The 23,526-nt window shown below is 42.4% G+C and overlaps 3 protein-coding genes across 11 annotated transcripts in view; all 3 read right to left on the reverse strand.

Annotated features, from left to right (window-relative positions):
* LOC146010130 (uncharacterized) overlaps positions 1-19,563 on the reverse strand; it is a 424,288-nt gene extending 404,725 nt beyond the window's left edge. For 5 of the 8 annotated variants that reach the window (XM_083151055.1, XM_083151057.1, XM_083151047.1 and 2 more), the window contains exon 1: positions 19,283-19,563. In XM_083151055.1, the coding sequence (XP_083007181.1) occupies positions 19,283-19,478 (196 nt within the window). In that variant the 5' untranslated portion in view covers positions 19,479-19,563. Of the gene's footprint in view, positions 1-13,796; positions 15,200-15,366; positions 16,889-19,282 lie in introns of those variants that run through there. The other 3 variants (XM_083151066.1, XM_083151063.1, XM_083151065.1) reach the window with 3 other exon arrangements.
* Positions 1-23,526, reverse strand: part of LOC146010153 (uncharacterized) — a 360,112-nt gene that overhangs the window by 265,792 nt on the left and 70,794 nt on the right. The gene's annotated exons all lie outside the window — the stretch shown is intronic.
* LOC146010228 (uncharacterized) overlaps positions 1-23,526 on the reverse strand; it is a 239,166-nt gene that overhangs the window by 211,936 nt on the left and 3,704 nt on the right. The window lies entirely within an intron of this gene.

Genomic DNA, 23,526 nt, shown 5'->3' on the forward strand with positions numbered 1-23,526 from the left:
GAACTGGACAGATCGTGGAGGACGCTTACCTACTGCTGTGTTCTGATCCTGTTGGTGCCCGGGCCATCTGGTGACTATACACATGCGCAGATTGAACTATATTTTATATGGTTCACATTACATCTGGTAATTCCCTTCATGTATTTTGCCATTCTGCACTTGCACTTTGGATTTTACATTGTGTGCATACATTGATTTTATTGTATTTTTCGTGTTGATGTACTTTTATGTTGTGTGATTAAATACTGGTATACACTATGTGGATTATGTATTCTCTCCACATGTATATTTGATTGAGAGCTGAAGGATACAGCTGTGTTACCGGTACCCTGCAAGGAGGAATCTGACATATTTATTTATTCAATTGTGGAGTGAGAGTCCATATTCCTTAAAGATGGTTGTCCTAAGGAAGTTCAATACCAAAATTTCGTTCCATCAGATATATTAGCAGTATATAACAGAGGTATATTTTCTATATTTAAAGTTTTTTCCGGTGAACGCCATTCTTTTTAACTTCAAGATTAACTGCCTCTACTTTTAGATCAACACAATTATTGTATATTTTACTTTAAGTCTCATGCTGATAGAGGAGTCCTACATTACCTAAGAATACATCTCTCAGGGGGTGGTGGGAGGGGGGTCTGCAAACCCGGGACGTCACAATAGTATGCGCATGCCGGGTAGATCCCCGTCATTCCAACCCGTGAGAAATATATTGGTCTATAATACAATTCTAATTATCTCATACTATTAGGGGTTCAGGAAATATGGACTTTAGTCTAGACATTGTAAAATCTAGGGCTTCATTTAATCTCTGAGGACTCAGGGTATCAAGTTTGAAGATCCATGCTGATTCTGCTAAACATAGGTTCCTGAAGCGGTCACCTCCTCTTTTTGTATTCATAATTTGTTCAATTCCCATGACTACCAGTCCACTTGGGTCCCCCTCATGTTTTTCAGAAAAATGGCGTGGTATACTGTGGTTATGTGCTCTCTTGGGTATGTTATTTCTGTGCTCCCTGAATCTAGTTTTCAAGCTCCTGGTCGTTCGACCCACATATTGGAGCTTGCATGGGCACTCCAGCACATACACACAGTAAGTTGTTTCGCAGTTAATAAACTGTTTTAATTAAAAAACTTGTTTATTATGGGTGGATGTTATTACTTTTTATTAGACATGTATTGACACGTCAGACATATATTTTTATTACATTTATAATTGCCAATTGGTTTAGGGGGGAATCCAAGTAGACGTTGTGTTCTGGTTCAATGAGGGTAATAAGCTTGGGGATATATAATCTTTAAGATCTTTGTTTCTCCTAAAAGTAATCCTGGGTTTAGTCAGGATTCCCTGTAGGATCTTGTCATGGAACAGTATTTTGAAATTTTCTAGTACAATTTTCTTAATTTGTTGGGATTTATTATTAAATTTTGAGATAAAGGCCATTGTATTATTAGTTTGAGGATCTTTAATTTCTTGTTCTTTAGGTTTCAGGAGATTTTTTCTTTTAATTCTATCTACATGAACTAACGCTTCCTGTAGGATTCCGTCTGGGTAACCTCTTCTCTTAAAATTATTAATCATTATTTCTGATTGTGTTTTGTAATCGGAGTCTAATGTGCAATTTAGACGGATTCTTAGCAATTGGTTCTTGGGGATGTTATTTATCCAAGGTTTATAATGTCCACTATTGTAGTGGAGATAATTATTGGTTCCAACCGGTTTTATATAGTTAGCAGAGATCAGAGTGCCATTCATGGTGGAGAATGCGACATCCAGGAAATTAACAGAAGTATATTTGAAAGTGTGGGTGAATTTAAGATTAAATGTGTTGAGGTTAAGAAAATTAACAAATTCAAGTGCTAAATCGTGTCCACCGTCCCAAATAATAAACAGGTCATCAATGAAACGGCCATAGAGGACCAGATTCTCTCTATATGGACCGCCCCATATAAGTTGTTCTTCTAGGCGGCCCATATAGAGGTTGGCGAAACTAGGCGCAAATCTGGTCCCCATGGCCGTCCCAAGGCGCTGCAAATAATAGTGATCTCCAAAAATAAAATAATTGTGAGTGAGGATGTATAGAATTGAGTCCAAAATTATTTTTTTTCTAGAGAGTGAGATTTCCATGTCTAGATCCAAATAGTGACTGATTGCACCCACACCCTTATCGTGTGGTATATTGGTATATAGTGCCTGGACATCAAGGGTTAGGAAACCCCAACCCTCGTTTTAAGACAGATCAAGAGTTTTGTTCAAAATGTGCGTTGTGTCTTTAATATGTGAGGGGAGTGAAAAAACAAATTTTTGGAGGTGTGAATCTACAAAATGTGATAAATTAGAAGTAAGTGAACCAACACCCGAAATAATGGGTCTCCCTGGGGGTGAAGTGAGGTCTTTGTGAATTTTGAATAAAAAGTGGGGGTTACGGGGTGATAGGGAAACAGAAATTGCGATTCTTCCCTGGATATCGCACCCTCCACCACTGCGTGGTCAAGTAGGTCTCTATATTGAGTATGGAATGATGGGGTGGGGTTAGATGGTAGTTTGATGTAATAATTGTCGTCATTGAGTTGTCTGAAGGCTTCACTAAGGTATGCCTCTCTCTCCATCAAGACCACCCCACCCCCTTTGTCCGCCTGCTTGACCACTATAGCAAGATCTTTCTTCAAAATGTTTAGTTCAGCACGTAACTCACCCCCTGTGCCAAAAGGACATTGCTGGATTCTGGCACATGATTTGGGAATGTCCTACCATTCATGATTTTTGGGGGCCATCTGGATGGATGTAAAGGCTTACCGTACCATCACTTCCTACAGCTAATCCATGGATTTGTTTATTTGGCATAGACTTGGAGGAAATACATTCAAATAATATGTATAGATATGCTCTATGCCTTATTACATTGGCTAAGGTAGTTATAGCAAGAATCTGGTTCTCATCAGAAAATCCAAATGTACACAAGTGGAGAGCATTGGTTAATGAGGTGGTACGCCATAAAAGACATGTGTTTAAAACAAGAGCAGCTACTGGTAAATTTGTAGAAAAATGGGGTAGATGGTATACATGTAGAGATGAGGAAAACCTTGTGGCCGACTAGACAAAGTAGGATGAGGATCTATATATAGTATAGTAGAAATGACGACATACTGTCGGTCTGGGTTATTACCTTGCTGAGGTATTCTTCATGACTATAGTGAGTGAGTGTGTGTGTATGTATGTATGTATACTTGTATGTATGTATGTATGTATACTGTATATATACGTTAAGTGGTTGCATCCGAAGGGGAAAAAATAAATAGGTAGAAAGGAATGTGTTTAAATATGCATTTAGACTAGCACAAAATAAATGTTTTTTTCTTTTGTTTTTTAGTGGTACTTTTTTTCTTTTTTTTCTTTTCTTTTTCAAAAGGGATATAAGTATGATTGGTGTTCTATGGAGACCAGCGGGAAGCTGTATGGCCGGGAGAAAGAAGGGAAGGGGAAAGAAAATGGAACTATGGGTAGAGATTTGAGTAATAAACCTATAGCTTGGTTTTCTTCTAGCAACTTAAATAATTCTCCTTGTGGGAATGAATATAATATCTCCCCATTAAATTATGTCTATCGATAGATATTAGATACAATAATTGGTACTTGTTTCCTAGCATGGCACCCATCGTGGGCCATTGCATACCTTAAGTTAAGGTATGCGATGGACGCGACCGACGTGATTTTTGGGCTATTTTTCCCGACAATTAGAAAATCTGGTCCATCGCATGCCATTATAATGGCATGCGATGTGACAGACTCGATTTAACATTGAATGCATTGTATTCAATGTTAAATTCCTATGTAAAATCGGGTCCATTGTATGCCATTATAATGGCATACAATGCGACCAATGCGATGGACCTGATTTTACATAGGGAACATGTTAAATGGGCCAATGTACCCGATTTTTTATTGTATACCCACCCTGATGGGTAATTTGTATGTCAAATGCCCCCCCAACGCCACCCCACGATGAACGCCAACCCGAAGCGTGGCGAGCCCGCGAGGGGCGGCGGTACGCATCCTCCGCCCTTTTTCTACCCCCACTATCCACGTCAGCGTGGAATTGATTTTATATAGTGTGGCGAGCCACAAGCGCGGCGAGCGCAGCGAGCCCCGCAATACCTGTGAAGTAATGCGCGGGGCTCGCTGCGCTCGCCACGCTTCGGGCTCCGTGGCTCGCTACACTATATAAATTCAACTCTACACCGACGTGGATAGTGGGGGTATGAAAAGGTCGGAGAACGCGTACCGCCGACACTCGCCACGCTTCGGGTTGGCGTTCATCGTGGGGTGGCGTTAACAATGGGGGGGCATTTGACCCATCAGGGTGGGGATACAATGAAAATTGGGGTCTAATAGGCATTTTACATTGGGCCCAATGTGAAATCGGGTCTCAGGGACCATTTTACAATGGTTCCAATGTACAAATCGCGTTGATCACATCGCATGCGATTTGGTTGCATGCGATGGACGTGATTTTTTAGGACCTGATGGATACAATTTTAATCGCTGGCGCCGTGCTAGGAAACAAGAACCCAATAATAGTGTTCATTCTAGCACCGGCTATCTTTGAAAATACATGCAGTTCCTCTTCCCTGCCTGGGGTGTCGCTGTCTGCTGAAGTGCTTCTAGCATAGTGTTGTCTGTATATCAGCACTGATATGCAAACCAGACTTGTGCTAGAAACACCACAGCAGACAGCGACACCCCAGAGGAACTGCATGGATTTTCAAAGATAGCAGGTGCTAGAATGAACACTACAATAATTATATTAAACCCCACTAGAGTAATTTTATATGTAGCCGTCCCCCCTCATTCCGATGATAGATGGCCTTAAGAAATTTTACAATCCTTAATTTATTTTTATTTTTTCTCTCTTACACAACCTTTCCCTTCACTCGTGTTTCCCCTCCCCCCCTTTTTTTTTTTTCTTAGAAACTATACACAACCATTTCCATTGGAAATTTATGCAGTAAACTACACATAAGTTTAAAAAATTAAACGTCTATTAACCCACAAAGAATATACACATATTATACACATAGACCACTTCGCAGTAGATATACACACTGTAGCATGTAGTATATTATCAAATTATGTATGCGTTAAGTTCACAAGCTCACACGTTCACCAGACACTAAGAGCTTCACCCCTCCTATCTTTTTTTTTCTTTATAAATACAGGCCTATACAGTAACCCCATACATTGGTCCTATATACAAAAGCAAAGTCAGTAAAGGAGATCTCGATTGTGACTGAGAGATTGGTTATTGCCATCAGACGCTCATCTCCATAGAATTACAACCAATGGTGGAAGTAACGTCCAACATCATGTAAATGAATTATACCATGCACCTTGTTGATTGTAATTTAAATGTATTGTTTTATTTCTTTCTATTTTGTTTTGTAAAAGTGAAAATATAATAAAAAAATGATGAAATTAAAAAATAATAATTGTGACAATCATCTCCAGAACGGAGGATTGTTACAATGTATTGCAGATGTATGGGGACCGTTACAGTCTGCACAATGCAGCGTTGCCTTTCCATGTGTTAAATTAAGATCTATTTGTTTCACAATTAAAAGGGGAGAACTTTTTCCAAGTAACTTGGCTTACCACCCTCCAGACATTCGGAGATAGATAGAAAAAACTATATATATATATATATATATACAGGTCGAGTATCCCGTATCCGAATATCCGTTATCCGAATTATTCCGAAATACGGACATTCCAGAAAGTGAAAAAAATTTTTTTTTTTGCTAAAAACTCACTGGGGACATTTGTAACAGCATCACTGGGGACATGATATGTAACTGGCACTATATATGTGCAAGACAATGATTGCTTGGCATTCAAATTCAGTGCTGAGATAGTACACACATTTTGTTTCACGTTTTGAAACCTTGTTTTTTGAACAATTAAAATATATTTGTGTGTATTTTATGTGGTAATAAAATATATTTGTGTGTATATTATGTGTTTATACAGCATAAATGCAAGATACTTCAAAATACATCATTGAAATATTAAAATATTCCGAAATACGGAATAATCCGTTATCCAAAATTCTCCTGGTCCCGAGCATTTTGGATAAGGGATACTCAACCTGTATATATATATATATATATATATATATATATATATATATATATATATATATATAAACACAGGGAAATAAGTGCGCAAATTTTGAAGGAACCTTAGGTGGATAATCTGCGTTTATCCACACATATAGGAGGGATTTAATAGTCCCGTGTCCACTGTTTAAACAAAAACACCCTGGGAATTTAGTGTTGTCCCGGCAGCTCTCGTTTCACCTGAATCTCACAGGTGTAGAAATACTAGAAAGAAAGAAGAAGAGAGCGCTCCATGGTGCAATATCAAAAAACAATCTGTGTTTTCAGAATGGAGTTTCTCCAGCAGAGTCAGGTGTAAAATAACGTACCACAAAGGGCGGTATAATTACCGCAAGAAACTCGCATCAAATGGTGTCTTGAACACATATAGTGTAGGGGTGATTGATACTCAAACTTTTCAAATTGAATCCCATAGGTAAGCTGACACTATGAGGAAAGATGAAAGCACTCCATAGTGCGGTATCAAAAAGACAATTTTTATTTTTAAGACAAAGTTTCTTCAATAAAATCAGGTTTAAAATAACGTACCGCAATAAGCGGTATAACCACCGCACAGTATTCGCATATGTGGAAGACACGCGAGGTGTAGGAGCAGCTGTCTTAGGATCTCCTGTGTCTTAACACGTCTGGTCAGTGAAGTGCCGCGCCAGGCCACGCCCCAACGCGTTTCGTAACCACGTACTTCGTCAGAGGGCTGGCCTGGCGCTGGTCAGATTCCTCTTTTAGGGGGAAAGGGTTCCGTTCTTCAAAAGACGCACCCTCAATTAGAGAAACCGGTTACCAAGGGGATTTTTAACCTGTCCTCGGTTGAACTAACAAGTGATCAAACCTCCCTTTTACAAAAAGGCCTCTCATTTTCACCAGCAATGGGTTTAAATAAATTTTCACTCTATATGGATTTGAATATCTATATACGTAAAATGACTCTAAAGAGGCACTTTATGAGAAATGAAATTAAATCTGGGGCCACAATAAAAAATTGGGATCAAAAAATGGTGGAGATCAATTCAACAGGTTTAAAAAAACCTAGTACATATTACCCTATCGAATCCAAAGGTCCCAATTTGGAGATGTTTGCACAGCTCACTAAAAAGGAATTGGATAAATTAGAGGAACACATCCCTTTTTCTCAAAAAAATCTTAATATAAAAGAGATGCGGGCTCTTAAAGAGCTAACAGAAGATTCTAGATTAGTCATTAAACAGGCTGACAAGGGGGGTGGTTTGGTTATTCTAAATAGAGTGGATTATGTCAATGAAATGCTAAGACTACTGGGAGACTCTGTTTCCTACAAAAAACTATCTAAAGATCCAACAGAGGTTTTTCTCGATGTGCTTAAAAAGCTCCTTGAAGACGGCTTCAATAATAACATTTTATGTAAGTCAGAATTAGACTACCTATGGAATGAACATCCCAGGGTAGCTCTGATTTACCAGCTACCCAAAATCCATAAAAACCAAACCACCCCCCCTGGACGCCCAATAGTGTCCGGGATTGATTCCCTGACAGCTCGGGTGTCAGAATATATTGACTGCAATATTAAAAATTATGTGCCCGATTTAGATTCATATGTTAAAGATTCCACTGCTGTATTACAGCTAGTTGAAAACATCCAATGGGAGTCTAATTTTAAGTGGGGTACAATCGATATAAATTCTCTATATACCTCCATTCCACATCAAAAAGGATTGGAATCCATAGAGGCTGTGTTACAGAGTGATCCAAAAATGAAACCAGCTAAAATTAAATTTATCATTGACTGTCTCAAATTTGTTTTGTCCCATAATTATTTTTCATTTCTTGACGAATTTTATATCCAGACCCACGGGACGGCGATGGGCACCATTTGCGCACCGGGGTATGCAAATTTGTTTTTGGGGGAGTGGGAGAAGAAATTTATCTATACCAACAACCCTTTTATTAACTATATAGCGCTGTACAAGCGCTATATAGACGATATTCTGGTGATTTGGAGGGGTACTGAAGATCAGTTTAAGGAGTTTGTAAAATATATACATAACCCTGAATTCAATCTAAGTTTTACATATAAATTTGACCCGATATCTATAGAGTTTCTTGATCTAACGTTGTCGGCAAAATGTGCGAACAACAGCTTGAGCATAGAGACTTGTACGTTTTTCAAACCAGTTGACAGCAACAACTATCTCGAGTATTCAAGCTGTCACTATAAAAACTGGAAGACAAACTTGCCCTACTCACAGCTTCTAAGGTTAAGGCGGAACTGCAGTTCATTGGACAAGTTCAATGAACAGGCAGAAGTATACATTGAAAGATTTAAGGAGAAGGGATATCCGTCAGATTTGATCAACAGAGCCGTGAATAGGGCAAAGTCCTTAGACAGAAGTGAACTTATTAAATACAAGGTCCCAGACCAGGAATCAACTTCTCAAAGTAAAACCTTTTTTTGCCCATTTGTAACACAATACAATGTGCACAATGGGCTAATAAGAAAGGCACTTCATAAGAATTGGCATATCATAAAGGCCGATTCGATCTTGGGGGAAAAACTACCATCTGCTCCAGAATTGGTTTTTCGCAAAGCCACCACACTAAAAAACAGGTTATCACCTAGCCTTCTCCCTAAAATCACTAATGATAGTGTAAAAACAAACTTCCTTAGTATGAGCACTAAAACAAAGGGGTTCTATATCTGTGGTAAGTGCAAAATGTGTGCACATGGCAAAAAAGGTACTAAAAGTATAACAGGGGGGGATGGAAAGTCAAAGGAGATAAAAAGTTTTATTAACTGCAACAGTATATATGTGGTATATTTACTTATTTGCAAATGCGGAAAGTCCTATATAGGGAAGACAAAAAGACAATTGAAAATACGCATACTAGAACATTATAGGAACATAAAGAATAATGTAGAAAATCATAGCGTGCCCAGACATTTCAAGGAATGTCAAGGCGGCGATCCTAAGGATATGCGCTTCCTAGGTATAGAACAAGTCAATTTAGATATAAGAGGTGGTGATAGGGATGTACAATTGCTCAGACGAGAGTCATATTGGATATATACAATGAAAACCCTCTACCCCGATGGACTAAATGAAGGAATTGAAATCACACCGTTCCTATCTTAATATCTTAATATCCTATTGAATCATAGCTCATCGTGCGAACTTTCTCCTTTTCCTTCCTCTTATAACTCATCCGCTCCCATCCTTTTCATCCGCTTTTTGTTATCCGCCAATATGTATGCCCACTTAGTGAGTTTATAGTCATTATTATCTGTTGTGGGACTATTGCGGTCCATAATGAATGATTTCGCTATATGATTTCGCTATATGGTTCCTTAGTTTGGGCCGTGTCATCCAAGTATACATTCTTTCAATAGCTATGTTACCATTGTAAAGTGCTCTTTCCTCTTCCCATGTTTTTGTATACTCATCGAGGTATACCGGTTTTTATATATATTTTTATTTCACCCATATGTGTGATGTACATGTTTAATGAATTCATTTTTTCATTTGTTTATTTATTTATTTATTATTATTTTCTCCCTGAACTCGGTTTCGAGAAAAGTCTATAGAATATCTCCGATCACTGTCTAACGAAAAATAACGAAAGACAACTCAAATGAACATGACCCGCCTACTGAGTGAGAAAAAACTACCTCAACCAATAAAAAATTTTATATCCCGAAATTGCAAGATCTGCTAGTCAATGTCGGGCGGTGTATCGCCGTCAAAAACAACAATTGTTAATCAATCTTGTCAGTCTGAATATATATAAAAAAAAATTTTTTTTTTTTTTTTTTTTTTCTTATGTATATTTGTATGTAAAAAATTTGTATGTAAAATACTGATATTTTTCAAGTGTTACAAATGTGTTTATAAGAAATTGTCAGTTATTTAATGCTGCTAACATCCTTTCTTAATTATGTCTCAAAAATGTTTTATGTCAAAAAATCCCTTTTTTTTTTTAGATATTAATCGTTTTTTCTGGATATTAATTATTTTATATAGTTTCAATTAATTGAATCATAGTATTGTTTATTGTATTAAATGTCGCACTGCACTGTTGCGAATGTATATTGCTATTATAAGGTTTTTTGAAGTCCGCTGCTACTCAAGAAAATTACCATATAATTGGCTGTAATCATCTGATGGATTTCAGATGCGAGTCAACAGCGGGCTTTAAAAGAGGAATCTGACCAGCGCCAGGCCAGCCCTCTGACGAAGTACGTGGTTACGAAACGCGTTGGGGCGTGGTCTGGCGCGGCACTTCACTGACCAGACGTGTTAAGACACAGGAGATCCTAAGACAGCTGCTCTTACACCTCGCGTGTCTTCCACATATGCGAATACTGTGCGGTGGTTATACCGCTTATTGCGGTACGTTATTTTAAACCTGATTTTATTGAAGAAACTTTGTCTTAAAAATAAAAATTGTCTTTTTGATACCGCACTATGGAGTGCTTTCATCTTTCCTCATAGTGTCAGCTTACCTATGGGATTCAATTTGAAAAGTTTGAGTATCAATCACCCCTACACTATATGTGTTCAAGACACCATTTGATGCGAGTTTCTTGCGGTAATTATACCGCCCTTTGTGGTACGTTATTTTACACCTGACTCTGCTGGAGAAACTCCATTCTGAAAACACAGATTGTTTTTTGATATTGCACCATGGAGCGCTCTCTTCTTCTTTCTTTCTAGTGTATATATATATATATATATATATATATATATATAAAAAATGGGGTGCCCCTTCAATGCCCTAATACCTATATGATAAGGCAGCAACTCTATTTGTCCTCCCTGTTAGTGGAGGAAAGGAAGAGAAATGGAAAAAGCAGAAAAAGAGTGCGCCACAGATGTAAGTTTACACCACCACAATCACTGCAATATTACAGAGTCATGTTGTAAAACGATAGTTTTAATACAAAGTTACATAAAAACAATAGATAAAAGACTTTGTCTTGCAATTCATTGATTTCGTATGACAGAAGTATCTTGTATTGATTTTCACAAAGGACAAAAAACACCCAACGCGTTTCGTCAACAAGTGACTTCCTCAGGGGTAATAGTTCTAGGTGGTGAGAGCAGAAATGGAGGAGATCATGTTAGCTACTGTATTGGTGGCCATCAGTGGATCAAAAGAAATAATTTCTAATGTACATACCACAATGTAGATCAAAATACTGGATGCGTGATTCGCGTATACTAGTGTCTTTTTCAAAAGCAATAAGTAGAGGGATCTCCGTTGGATCCTATTGAGATGTGCTTGATAGGCAGCATCTGAAAAGATGGTATATACCAATATAAAGAGGAGGATATAATGTGGCAAGGAGGAGGAGGGCAAACGTGCATATAAATATATGACGGTACATACCACTATGTGGATCAGAACACTGGATGCCCAGTTGGCATATACTAGTGTCTTTACCAAAATCAACAAGTAGGGGGGGGGGATCTCCGTTGGATCCTGTTTAGATGTGCTGTATAGACAGCATCTGAAAAAGTGGTATACACTGACATCAGAAGGAGGGTATAATATTACGGGGAAAAGGACGTGCAAGTGTATGGCAATATCATATAATATGAACAGATTTTACATACCCAATTTGATATAAAAATTTCTAAAAGTCAGATTCTCCGGCAGAAACAAACAGAAAGCGATATCCTCCCAAACACCTACAAATATGGAGGGTGTGAGGGAGTATCAGTATCGTAACATAATGTGTACAATCAAGGTTAGGAAAATAATACATTGTACAGTTTGTGATATCAGGCAGACACCATAAGTGCACACAGACTGATAATCATTACAGACTGATTGTTATTACACCCTCAATTAAGTGTGTCACCGGGTGGCATGTGCATACACCATGATTATCAATGCACCATCACTTAAGGCCCCCATACATTAGGCCGACTTGTCCTAGGGACAAGTCGGACCCAATTTACCTGCGAGCCGCCCGGCAGCTCCCCAGGAGGCTCACATACAATTTGGCACTTGATGTGCCATTTTTTTACATGGGATAAATCGCATGCGATTTATCCCATGTTAAAAAAAAACCGGGGAGCTGCAGGGCGGTGAGGAGTAGTGGGGGCGGGCAGCGGCAGTAGTGGGGGCGGGCAGCGGCGGCGGGCAGCGGCGGCGGGCAGCGGCGGCTGCGGTGGTGGGGGCGGCCAGCGGTGGTGGTGGGGGCGGCCAGCGGTGGTGGGGGCGGGCGGCGGGTGCGGTGAGCGCTGCTGACCTGGCCGGGCAGTGTACTTACTTACATAGCAGCAGCGGGGATGGGCAGCGCAGTGGCGGCTATTATATTTTGAAAATACTTGTCAAATGACCGGCCGCTCTCTGATTGGCCGGAGAGCTCTCAGCCAATCAGAGAGCGGCCGGTCATTTGACAAGTATTTTAAAAATATAATAGCCGCCACTGCGGCGCTGCCCGTCCCCGCTGCTGCTATGTGTAAGTACACTGCCCGGCCAGGTCAGCAGCGCTCACCGCACCCGCCGCCAGCCCCCACCACCGCTGGCCGCTGCCCGCACGCACCACCACCCGGCCAGGTCAGTCAGCCGGTGCTCAGGGACCCGCTGCCCGCCCGGTGTCTGCATGCATATGCCTGTCAGGTGGCAGGCATATGCATACAGGGAGGTCGGACGTGATCGTATGTACAGACCGTCCGACCTCCCTGATCCGGTCCGATGCGCACGGGACCGCGCATCGGATCGGATCAGATATCACACACATACGATTTTGGGCCGATTTCATCCGATTATCGGCACCAAGTGCCGAAATCGGATGAAATCGGACCAAAATCGCATAGTGTATGGGGGCCTTTAGATGTATCACTAGGTGGTAACAATCCAACATATATTAAAACGTCTGTGTAAAGACATAATGCAACAGCTTACAACCAAACTTCAACATAAACATCTTTACTTTAGTTCCAAGGCTTGGCTGCCAATAGAACCATTCATTACAAGCCATATTTAATATGGAGAGAGTACAAAGAGAGATCAAATACCTTTTGTAATAAAACGAAGGAGCGCCTGTCTGTCATCCACTGCCGATAGCAGCCATGACAGACTGGCTCAGTTTATATAGGGGAGACCCGCGGTCGTCACTTCCTGTGGGCGTGTTTAGTAAGTTGCCTGAAAATACTAATTAAATGTGTGTTTAATACACTATAGATGTACTCCAGATAGATGTACAAAGGGCGCACTTATGTAGGTCTAAGTGTGGCTGTACTGGGTGCCGCCAGTGGGGTAGCAAATCTAATTTAAAGACATGCGGAACCGAGTGCGTTCCACACTGCGGTTCATCACCGTCACTTCCGGTTCCGGGGGTCAGTGAATGGGGGTCTGAAGAAACTGAAGTTGGAACGCTGTTTGCGTTCCACCTCTAAAATATGCGGCTTCCACCGTCACTTCCGGTTTCGGAAAAATATATATATATATTTTTTTTTTTAAACAGCTAATCACTTGTGCAAACTCTAATTCTCTCACTGATAATTGTGGGCACCAATATTACTGAAACTTGCTTCAGGGGCCTCCATCCTGATCAAACATTCTTAGGTTTATTTACTTTACAACCCTTAACTATAAAATGGCAAATGCTGAAATAATTCCAAGCCAACACAAACTTGTAAAAAAATGAATGACAATGCTTTACTTAAAATGTATCTTAATTACAGGTATTTGCAAATGCAGATTAACACAAGAAACATAATTGATTGGCAATAATTCTAGATCAAATCAAGATGGAAACCTATCAAGGACAGTGATCAGCCATTAAACCTTATTCATAGTTACCTCCAGTCCCCGTGTTTGCCTGTTCTTCCTCAACTGCCTGCCCCTTCCTTCTCTAGCTCTGATATTTATACTTTACTTACTTTAATTATGCATAAGCCTTGAGTCTTATTGGCCAGCTTTGCTTTCAATCATACTGTCATAATTCACCCATCACCCAACTTTGTTACTAGGGAAAGAATTGGTGGATTTGTGGCCCTGTTATCGGGTAGTTCCCATGTTGGTGACAAGAACGTGGAGACTAGCTGTCTGTCCTCACTCTCTGTACTGTCAACATTGCATTCTTAAACTTATAAAATCAAACAATTTTCTACAAGAAATCACTTTTCCAGCACTGTCCTAAATCTTCAGCCATTTTGTAATGTTTTTATGCAAGTCATAGTTGACAAAATGGTTGCTGCTTCTGGCAAACACCTGCTGCTTAGCGCAAAGGGTATTTATTTATTTATAGTTTCTTATATAGCGCAGCATATTCCGTTGCGCTTTACAATTGGAAACAACAGTGATTACACAAGCTGGGTAGAAACATAACTGACACACTGGCAAAGCCTATCTAACTAGTGTAAAATTAATAAAATAAAAACCTAGCTATCTCTCCAAAAACGGTTGCAGACAGCAGCCTGTCAGCACAGCACCCACTCCAGTGGGCACCTAAAACTAACTGGGGAACTATGGGATGCAGAAGGGAGGAGCCTAATCTCAAAAGAAGTCAGCACAGTTGCCTTACTCCTGCGGACCCTCCCACATCCCAAGGTCAGGCCAGGATGGACGAAAGAGAAAATGTATATTACAGAGTAATAATAAGGGATAGGCAATATAACAGCTCATACCTAGAAGACTGCATATACATGGTTCTACCCCTATCTCTGCTCTGTATCATGGCCTGTAGGAGAGTTCCACAAATGACAATGGCCGTACGTTAGTTGATTGAATGGCGCAGGGCGTAATGCCAGTGTTTTACGGGAGCGCTCCAGAAAACACAGGCGGCTCCTGGCCATTGGGAGGGATGCTAACATCATCAGTGGTCCCGATCTCCTCACAGCCATCACACTGCAGAGTATGTCTCCGTTTATGCGGAGCTACACACGGGGGGGAATTAATTTGATGGTTGAATTAACTCTCCCCACTTCGCACAGCTGCGATTGCATTTACAGCCATACACATGGGCGGGATTTTACGTGAGCGGGGTGACATTTACCTAAATCGCTGGGCTCCAAACTCACAGCCCAGAGATCAGGTCTGAATAGGGTTACCACCTAGGACCTTTAATTCCGGACACATGTTAATTACACAGGTTCTGTGGCAGTTTAAAATCAGGTGAAGTGGAGTCTTGAAGTCAGCCAGCAACAGAACCTGTGTAATTAATATGTGTCCGGAATTAAAGGGACTAGGTGGTAACCCTAGGTCTGAAGCATTCACTAAGAACATGGAAATGGCTTCTCACCTGTGTGAGTTCTCTGATGCCGTACAAGATATAACTTCTGGGTAAATGATTTCCCACACTCAGAACATGGAAATGGCTTCTCACCTGTGTGAGTTCTCTGATGTTTAACAAGATCTGATTTCCTTATAAAAGGTTTCCCACACTCAGAACATGGAAATGGCTTCTCACCTGTGTGAGTTCTCTGATGCCGTACAAGATATAACTTCTGGGTAAATGATTTCCCACACTCAGAACATGGAAATGGCTTCTCACCTGTGTGAGTTCTCTGATGTTTAACAAGATCTGATTTCCTTATAAAAGATTTCCCACACTCAGAACATGCAAATGGCTTCTCACCTGTGTGAGTTCTCTGATGTCGGACAAGATATGACTTCTGGGAAAATGATCTACCACACTCAGTACATGTAAATGGTTTTTCTCCCGTGTGAATGCTCTCATGTTGGACAAGATGTGATTTCAGGGTAAATGATTTCCCACAGTCAGAGCATGGAAATGGCTTCTCACCTGTGTGAGTTCTCTGATGTAGGACAAGATGACACTTCTGGGTAAATGATTTCCCACATTCAGAACACACAAATGGCTTCTCACCTGTGTGAAGTCTCTGATGTATAGCAAGAGATGATCTCTGGGTAAAAGATATCCCGCACTTAGAACATGGAAATAGCTTCTCACCTGTGTGAGTTCTGATATGTTGGACAAGATCTGACTTCTGGGTAAATGATTTCCCACACTCAGGACATGAAAATGGCTTCTCACCTGTGTGAGTTCTCTGATGTGAAGTAAGCGTTGATTTGAGGGTAAATGATTTCCCACACTCAGAACATTGAAATGGCTTCTCACCTGTGTGAGTTCTCTGATGTGATGCAAGCATTGATTTGAGGGTAAATGATTTCCCACACTCAGAACATGGAAATGGCTTCTCACCTGTGTGAGTTCTCTGATGTGAAGTAAGCGTTGATTTGTGGGGAAATGATTTCCCACACTCAGAACATGGAAATGGCTTCTCACCTGTGTGAGTTCTCTGATGTGAAGCAAGCATTGATTTGCGGGTAAATGATTTCCCACACTCAGAACATGGAAATGGCTTCTCACCTGTGTGACGTCTCTGATGTATAGCAAGCGTTGATTTCTTGATAAAAGATTTCTCACACTCAGAACATGGAAATGGTTGCTTAACTGAGTGAGTTCTCTGATGTTTAGTAAAAACTGACAGATTAATAAAAAACATATTACATTCGGAACAGGTAAATATGTCAGCCCCTGTATGAGCTGCTCTATGTGTAGCAGTATCTGAGTTACCAGGAGAACAGTCCTCAGGATTAGAGGTATCAGGTGATGTATCTGCACTGTGAGGCACTGGCTGTATATTTAGGGTAATGGAGGTGTCTTCTGGAGAATCCTGTGTGATGTTATCGTCTGTTTTATAATCTGGAGACAGAATAAGACGTCCCTCCGAGGTATTCCTGCTTCTGTGTCCATCTGCTGGAAATAACATACAGATATAGATATATCGCTCTTCCCCTTTCCCCTCACCCATTTCATACTATTAGTGAGTACAAGTTATTCCGTTATAAATACTTTCCTACAGTTCTAAATATCATGCAGCAAATAATGGGATTTATGTAGATGAGGTTACCCTGATTATATTAGTGCATTGGGAGACACTGAGGTATTGGGAGCCGGCAGTGTAAGAGAAGTGTAAGACTGGGTGTCACTATTCTGCCTAACAAAGCCCCTAAAGACAGAATAGGAGTAAAGTGTCAGCCGCGCTGACTGTTGTGCTGCTGCGGCACCGCCGCAACAGAGTCCCGGCGGCCTTAGAAGGGTGGCCCGGGCACTTCCGCCTGGTGGTGTCCGGGCAGGCAGCGTCACGTCCGCCCGGCAGAGGTGCATCACTTCCGGCTGGCCGGGAGACGCTGTCAAACATCAGCCCGTGTCGTCCGGTGGTTGCATAGCAACCAGGGGACGCCGGGCGGCGCGCACTTGGCCTCCTGATACGAAATAGTAATTATTGGGGGCTGGGTTGGCGGCGGCGGCAGCTGATTGGATGGAAGATCTCTTTTAAGGGATCTGGCCCAGCTCAGCCCCGCCAGTGATATTGTTCATTACAGTGTGTCTGCAGCACGCTGTTGTCCCGGTCCTGCAGTGTCCTGGTGCTGTGAAGTCCTGTCCTGGAGTGTGTCTCGTTTGGTGTCACCCCGTTATTAGTTGGTCCGGTGCCTGTGACTTGGTCACTCTCCCTGTCCTTGGCCTGGTGCCGTTAGCCAGGGTGTTCAGTTCAGATAGGCCCTGTTAGTGAGATCATCCTCTTGGTCCTGTCTCTGATGGTCGCCATAGATTTGTACCGTACTAAGACCTGGTTGCATCGGGGTTGGAGCGGGCCTAACTCGCTCCTTCGAACACGGCTCTGCCCACCACCACTGCTTGCAAGCACCCGCGCACATTAAATAAAGAACAGGGGAGAGGGGATAAAACACTATTCAGGAATGAGAACAACAGTGCTAACAAGGAGAACAGTAATATAACAGAGCAGAAACAAAGAGCATAACAGAAAGGCAAAGGGATGCCCCAAAGCTGGTCCCAAGGGCAAGCTGGCATCTCTGGGTTACCCAGACTGGTAACATTGGGTAAGAGCTGCACTGAGGAGCAGGTGACAGCCCAGCACCCCAGCTTAGCAGAGGCTCTGCGCCACACCATCCTAGCTGCACACACCAGTCTCTTGCTACCCAACAGGATCAGGAACAGGCAGACTTGCTACAAGGTAATCCTGGTAACAGTGATCCAGTGCCTCCCCTTTCTGGTGCCAGTATAGGCGGCTCTGGCTCCTTCCCTGGTGGCAGCAGGGAGGTGTGTGGTGCTCCGTGAAAGATTTATAGGGACATGGTGCCACATTAGTACCTCTCCCACAGTAGGACATCTGTAGGCACTACCCAGTGGCAGAGTTTTAGGCTTACCTCCTGTACTACGGCGTCCATTCTGTAATAGTCCCGCTGTTAGTCCCTGTGTTCTGCTCTGGTCCATCTGACAAGTCTTTGCTTACTCCTATGATACTACTCTCAGTGACTTCCCAGTGTGACCTCTGGCTGTTCTCTGACCTGATTCTGGCTGTCCCCTAGTATTGTACAGCCCATCTGGTTCTGACCTAATCCCATTACCTACGCTATAATATGCCCCACAACCAGTCTCTGCCCACAATTCCTTCATACCCACTTACCCGTACCTTGGACCACAGTCAGAGATCCGTGACTTGCACATCGGGTTACCTAAAGCCAAAACCCTGTTGTGTGAGCCCATTAGGCTACATAGTAGGGTAATACCCCATGTAGTGGTGCACAGAGAGGGTCATGGGTAACACAACAGAGAGAACTATAGGTAATGCCACATGACCTTCCATACCATTGTACCCTGTATACTGCTATTATTCCCGTCCCTTCTACTGATGATGTAGGCGAGTCACTGGAGAACATGGGGGGGTTGGTCAGATCTCTGTTCTGGTAGCAGACAATGATCGAATGCGCAGGAAGAAAAGAGGACAATAATAGGGGCTGAGCGCTGATGGCTCCTGTCTCCCTCCCATCCCCCCCTCCAACTGGGAAAATACATTCCCCTCATTAGTCTGTACTGACAGAGAAGGGTGCAGGAGTGGCATGTCCAAACCATGGCCCTCTAGCCGTTACAAAACTACAAATCCCATCATGCCTTGCCACAGTTTTGCTTTTAGGAAATGCTAAAACTATTGCAAGGCATGCTGGATTGTGTATTTTCACAACAGCTGGAGGGCCATAGTTTGGACATGTCTGGTGTAGGATAGGAGGCTGCTGTAGTGATAGAACAAGGAGAATATGTGACTCTCTGTAATAAGCGATTATTCCTCACCTGTGCTGGTATCTGTGGGGATTTCCTCCTCCTTACACTGCTGATCATCCCTCACATCCATCTCTTCTCCCACTGTATCTTCTGCCTTATTATCAGTCACATCTGTCTCTTCTCCTTCTGTATCTTCTGCCTTAATATCAGTCACATCCATCTCTTCTCCCTCTGTATCTTCTACCTTAATATCACTCACATCCATCTCTTCTCCCTCTGTATCTTCTGCCTTAATATCAGTCACATATGTCTCTTCTCCCTCTGTATCTTCTAGCTTAATATCAGTCACATCCGTCTCTTCTTCTCCCTCTGTAGCTACTGCCTTAATATCAGTCAAATCCGTCTCTTCTCCCTCTGTATCTTCTGCCTTAATATCAGTCACATCCGTCTCTTCTCTTTCTGTATCTTCTGCCTTAATATCAGTCACATCCGTCTCTTCTCCCTCTGTATCTTCTACCTTAATATCAGTCACATCCGTCTCTTCTCCCTCTGTATCTTCTGCCTTAATATCAGTCACATCCGTCTCTTCTCCCTCTGCATCTTCTGCCTTAATATCAGTCACAGCTGTCTCTTCTTCTCCTTCTGTATCTTCTGCTTTGATGTCAGTCACATCCGTCTCTTCTCCCTCTGTATCTTCTACCTTAACATCAGTAACATCCGTCTCTTCTCCCACTGTATCTTCTACCTTAACATCAGTAACATCCGTCTCTTCTTCTCCTTCTGTATCTTCTACCTTAATATCAGTCAGGCCTCCACCCTAAATAATAACAGTAAAATATTAGTGTATGAGACACACACAGCTTCTCTACAGATCAGTGAAAACTCACTTTGGTGTATCCCACCTACCTGATCCTCCTGTGGGGTCCTGTGAGTCTCCTCTGTACAGTGCTGGGAATACAGAGGACGGGGACATCTCTCTGGGGTATCTCTGTTACTGGGCCCATCTGTAGGAGATACACAGTGACTGAGGACATGGTATATATGTGATTATCCTGGGAATACAGAGGACGGGGACATCTCTCTGGGGTATCTCTGTTACTGGGCCCATCTGTAGGAGATACACAGTGACTGAGGACATGGTATATATGTGATTATCCTGGGAATACAGAGGACGGGGACATCTCTCTGGGGTATCTCTGTTACTGGGCCCATCTGTAGGAGACACACAGTGACTGAGGACATGGTATATATGTGATTATCCTGGGAATACAGAGGACGGGGACATCTCTCTGGGGTATCTCTGTTACTGGGCCCATCTGTAGGAGACACACAGTGACTGAGGACATTGTATATATGTGATTATCCTGGAATACAGAGGACGGGGACATCTCTCTGGGGTATCTCTGTTACTGGGCCCATCTGTAGGAGACACACAGTGACTGAGGACATGGTATATATGTGATTATCCTGGGAATACAGAGGACGAGGACATCTCTCTGGGGTATCTCTGTTACTGGGCCCATCTGTAGGAGACACACAGTGACTGAGGACATGGTATATATGCGATTATCCTGGGAATACAGAGGACAGGGACATCTCTCTGGAGTATCTCTGTTACTGGGCCCATCTGTAGGAGACACACAGTGACTGAGGACATGGTATATATGCGATTATCCTGGGAATACAGAGGACAGGGACATCTCTCTGGAGTATCTCTGTTACTGGGCCCATCTGTAGGAGACACACAGTGACTGAGGACATGGTATATATGTGATTATCCTGGGAATACAGAGGACGGGGACATCTCTCTGGGGTATCTCTGTTACTGGGCCCATCTGTAGGAGATACACAGTGACTGAGGACATGGTATATATGTGATTATCCTGGGAATACAGAGGACGGGGACATCTCTCTGGGGTATCTCTGTTACTGGGCCCATCTGTAGGAGACACACAGTGACTGAGGACATGGTATATATGTGATTATCCTGGGAATACAGAGGACGGGGACATCTCTCTGGGGTATCTGTGTTACTGGGCCCATCTGTAGGAGACACACAGTGACTGAGGACATGGTATATATGTGATTATCCTGGGAATACAGAGGACGGGGACATCTCTCTGGGGTATCTCTGTTACTGGGCCCATCTGTAGGAGACACGCAGTGACTGAGGACATGGTATACATGTGATTATCCTGGGAATACAGAGGACAGGGACATCTCTCTGGGGTATCTCTGTTACTGGGCCCATCTGTAGGAGACACGCAGTGACTGAGGACATTGTATATATGTGATTATCCTGGGAATACAGAGGACGGGGACATCTCTCTGGGGTATCTCTGTTACTGGGCCCATCTGTAGGAGACACACAGTGACTGAGGACATGGTATATATGTGATTATCCTGGGAATACAGAGGACGGGGACATCTCTCTGGGGTATCTCTGTTACTGGCTTTATCTGCAGGGGATACAGATTGGTTAAATACACGCTACATATGTACATATCAGATTATCTCCAGTAAAATGGTCATGAATCCCGTAGCCTACAAGGTGACATTACCAACATTTCTATGTATCTCTTTCCATATATCTTCCTGAGACCACTGATCCTGAATGTCTTCCAATCATTTTTTTCCAGAGCTCCAATAGTTCAAACGCAAAAAAAAAAAGCCTTGGTATAGGGTAGGGGCGGGGAACCTCAGGCCGTGGGCCGTAAACGGCCCCCATAGCCAGATTGACTGGCCCACCCACCCGCCTGATGTCTTGCCCGGGAGTCAAGGAAAGGGGAGTTCTCACGAGTGGCCTCTTATTCAGCGGCAGCCGCCGGAGCGTGGGACAGATGAAGCAGGAACATTTGTAAGTGGCTAATTTATATATGGCCCCGAAGGATTTTTTTAACAGTACAAATGGCCCTTGGCAGAAAAAAGGTTCCCCACCCCTGGTATAGGGGAATCATTATACTACATATTAGTAGCTAGTTAATTAGAACTCGTAAAAGATACCGTCCAATTCTACAAAATGAACCATCATTGTCATCATTGATAAATGTGCCATTGCTTCTGTGCTATAGGAGAGGCAGGAACATGAGGGATATGGTAATGTACACAGACATCTCTAGGTTGTGCAGACCCGAGGGATCACCAGGTGTGTATATATATATGTGTATGTGATTATAACTCACCTGTGCTGGTGTCTGTAGGGATTTCCTCCTCCTTACACTGCTGATCCATCTCTTCTTCTCCCGCTATATCCTCTACCGTAATATCACACAGATCTTCCCCCTAATTAAATAAATCACACATCTTACTATCACTTTATTACATGTACAAAAGTCAACCATTATCCAGCCGTGTTTGATGAAATACACAGTGCATGGACATATAATGCTGTTGTGTTGCATGTACATGTAAAATAAAATAACGTTCTATTTATTAAAGAGTAGTGGTGTCCACGCTCTGTTCAAACTGGGTATCAATATTTCAATTTTCTAATTATAACTTGGAATACAAAAGAGAAAGAAAGGAAAGGAAAGAAAAAGAGAGTAAGAATGTTGGTCATGCGTTGAATGTGCATAGGAATGGTTCCATCCCGTATAGGGTGACATATTCCTAGTATTGCATACAGTAAACAGTGCTTGTAAGTTCATTGTGGCTCTCAACACTCGTGATTGACATCATCGCCCAGGATGACAGAATCAGGGGTGTGAGGAGTGTGGAGACTCCAACCGCCTATTCCAAATCTTTTCCAATTTAGGTAAGGTACCTCGCGACATATAGGCATATCTTTCATGCAGTACAGTGGTATTGACCAGAGCCCTCCATTCTACCAGTGTAGGGCCCGAGCTAGCCACCCAATATCTAGCTATTACAACTAATCGATTGGACAGCAACCCAAAATGAATTGACCAGGGGGCAGTCCCAGAGTAAATGCCACAGGCGGCCCTGTGGGAAACGACACCTTGGACAGTCCGGGGAGGCTCGTCCACCGAACTTAACCAAGGTGCTCGGTGTTAGGTATGTTCTATGTACAATGAATAACTGGACTTGCTGGAATCTTGCGGAAACCGTGGTGTGTCGGGGCAACGCCAGTGCCTCCTCCCGTTCCTCCTCTTCAAAACTACCAACATCAGCCTCCCACTTGGTTTTTAGAGCGGATAGTGAGTCCTTATGTAAGTAAGATAACATAAATGAGTAGGCTAGAGAGATGGTTTTATCCTGCCCCAGATTAGTCAGAAATATTGTGGCTGGGGAGGATAACAGCACAGGGGGACCATTGTTAAACTGGGTGTTTAGAGCGTGCCGCAACTGCAAAT

This window comes from Crinia signifera, chromosome 6 (genome assembly GCF_055691185.1).
Source record: "Crinia signifera chromosome 6, ASM5569118v1, whole genome shotgun sequence".
Taxonomy (NCBI): domain Eukaryota; kingdom Metazoa; phylum Chordata; class Amphibia; order Anura; family Myobatrachidae; genus Crinia; species Crinia signifera.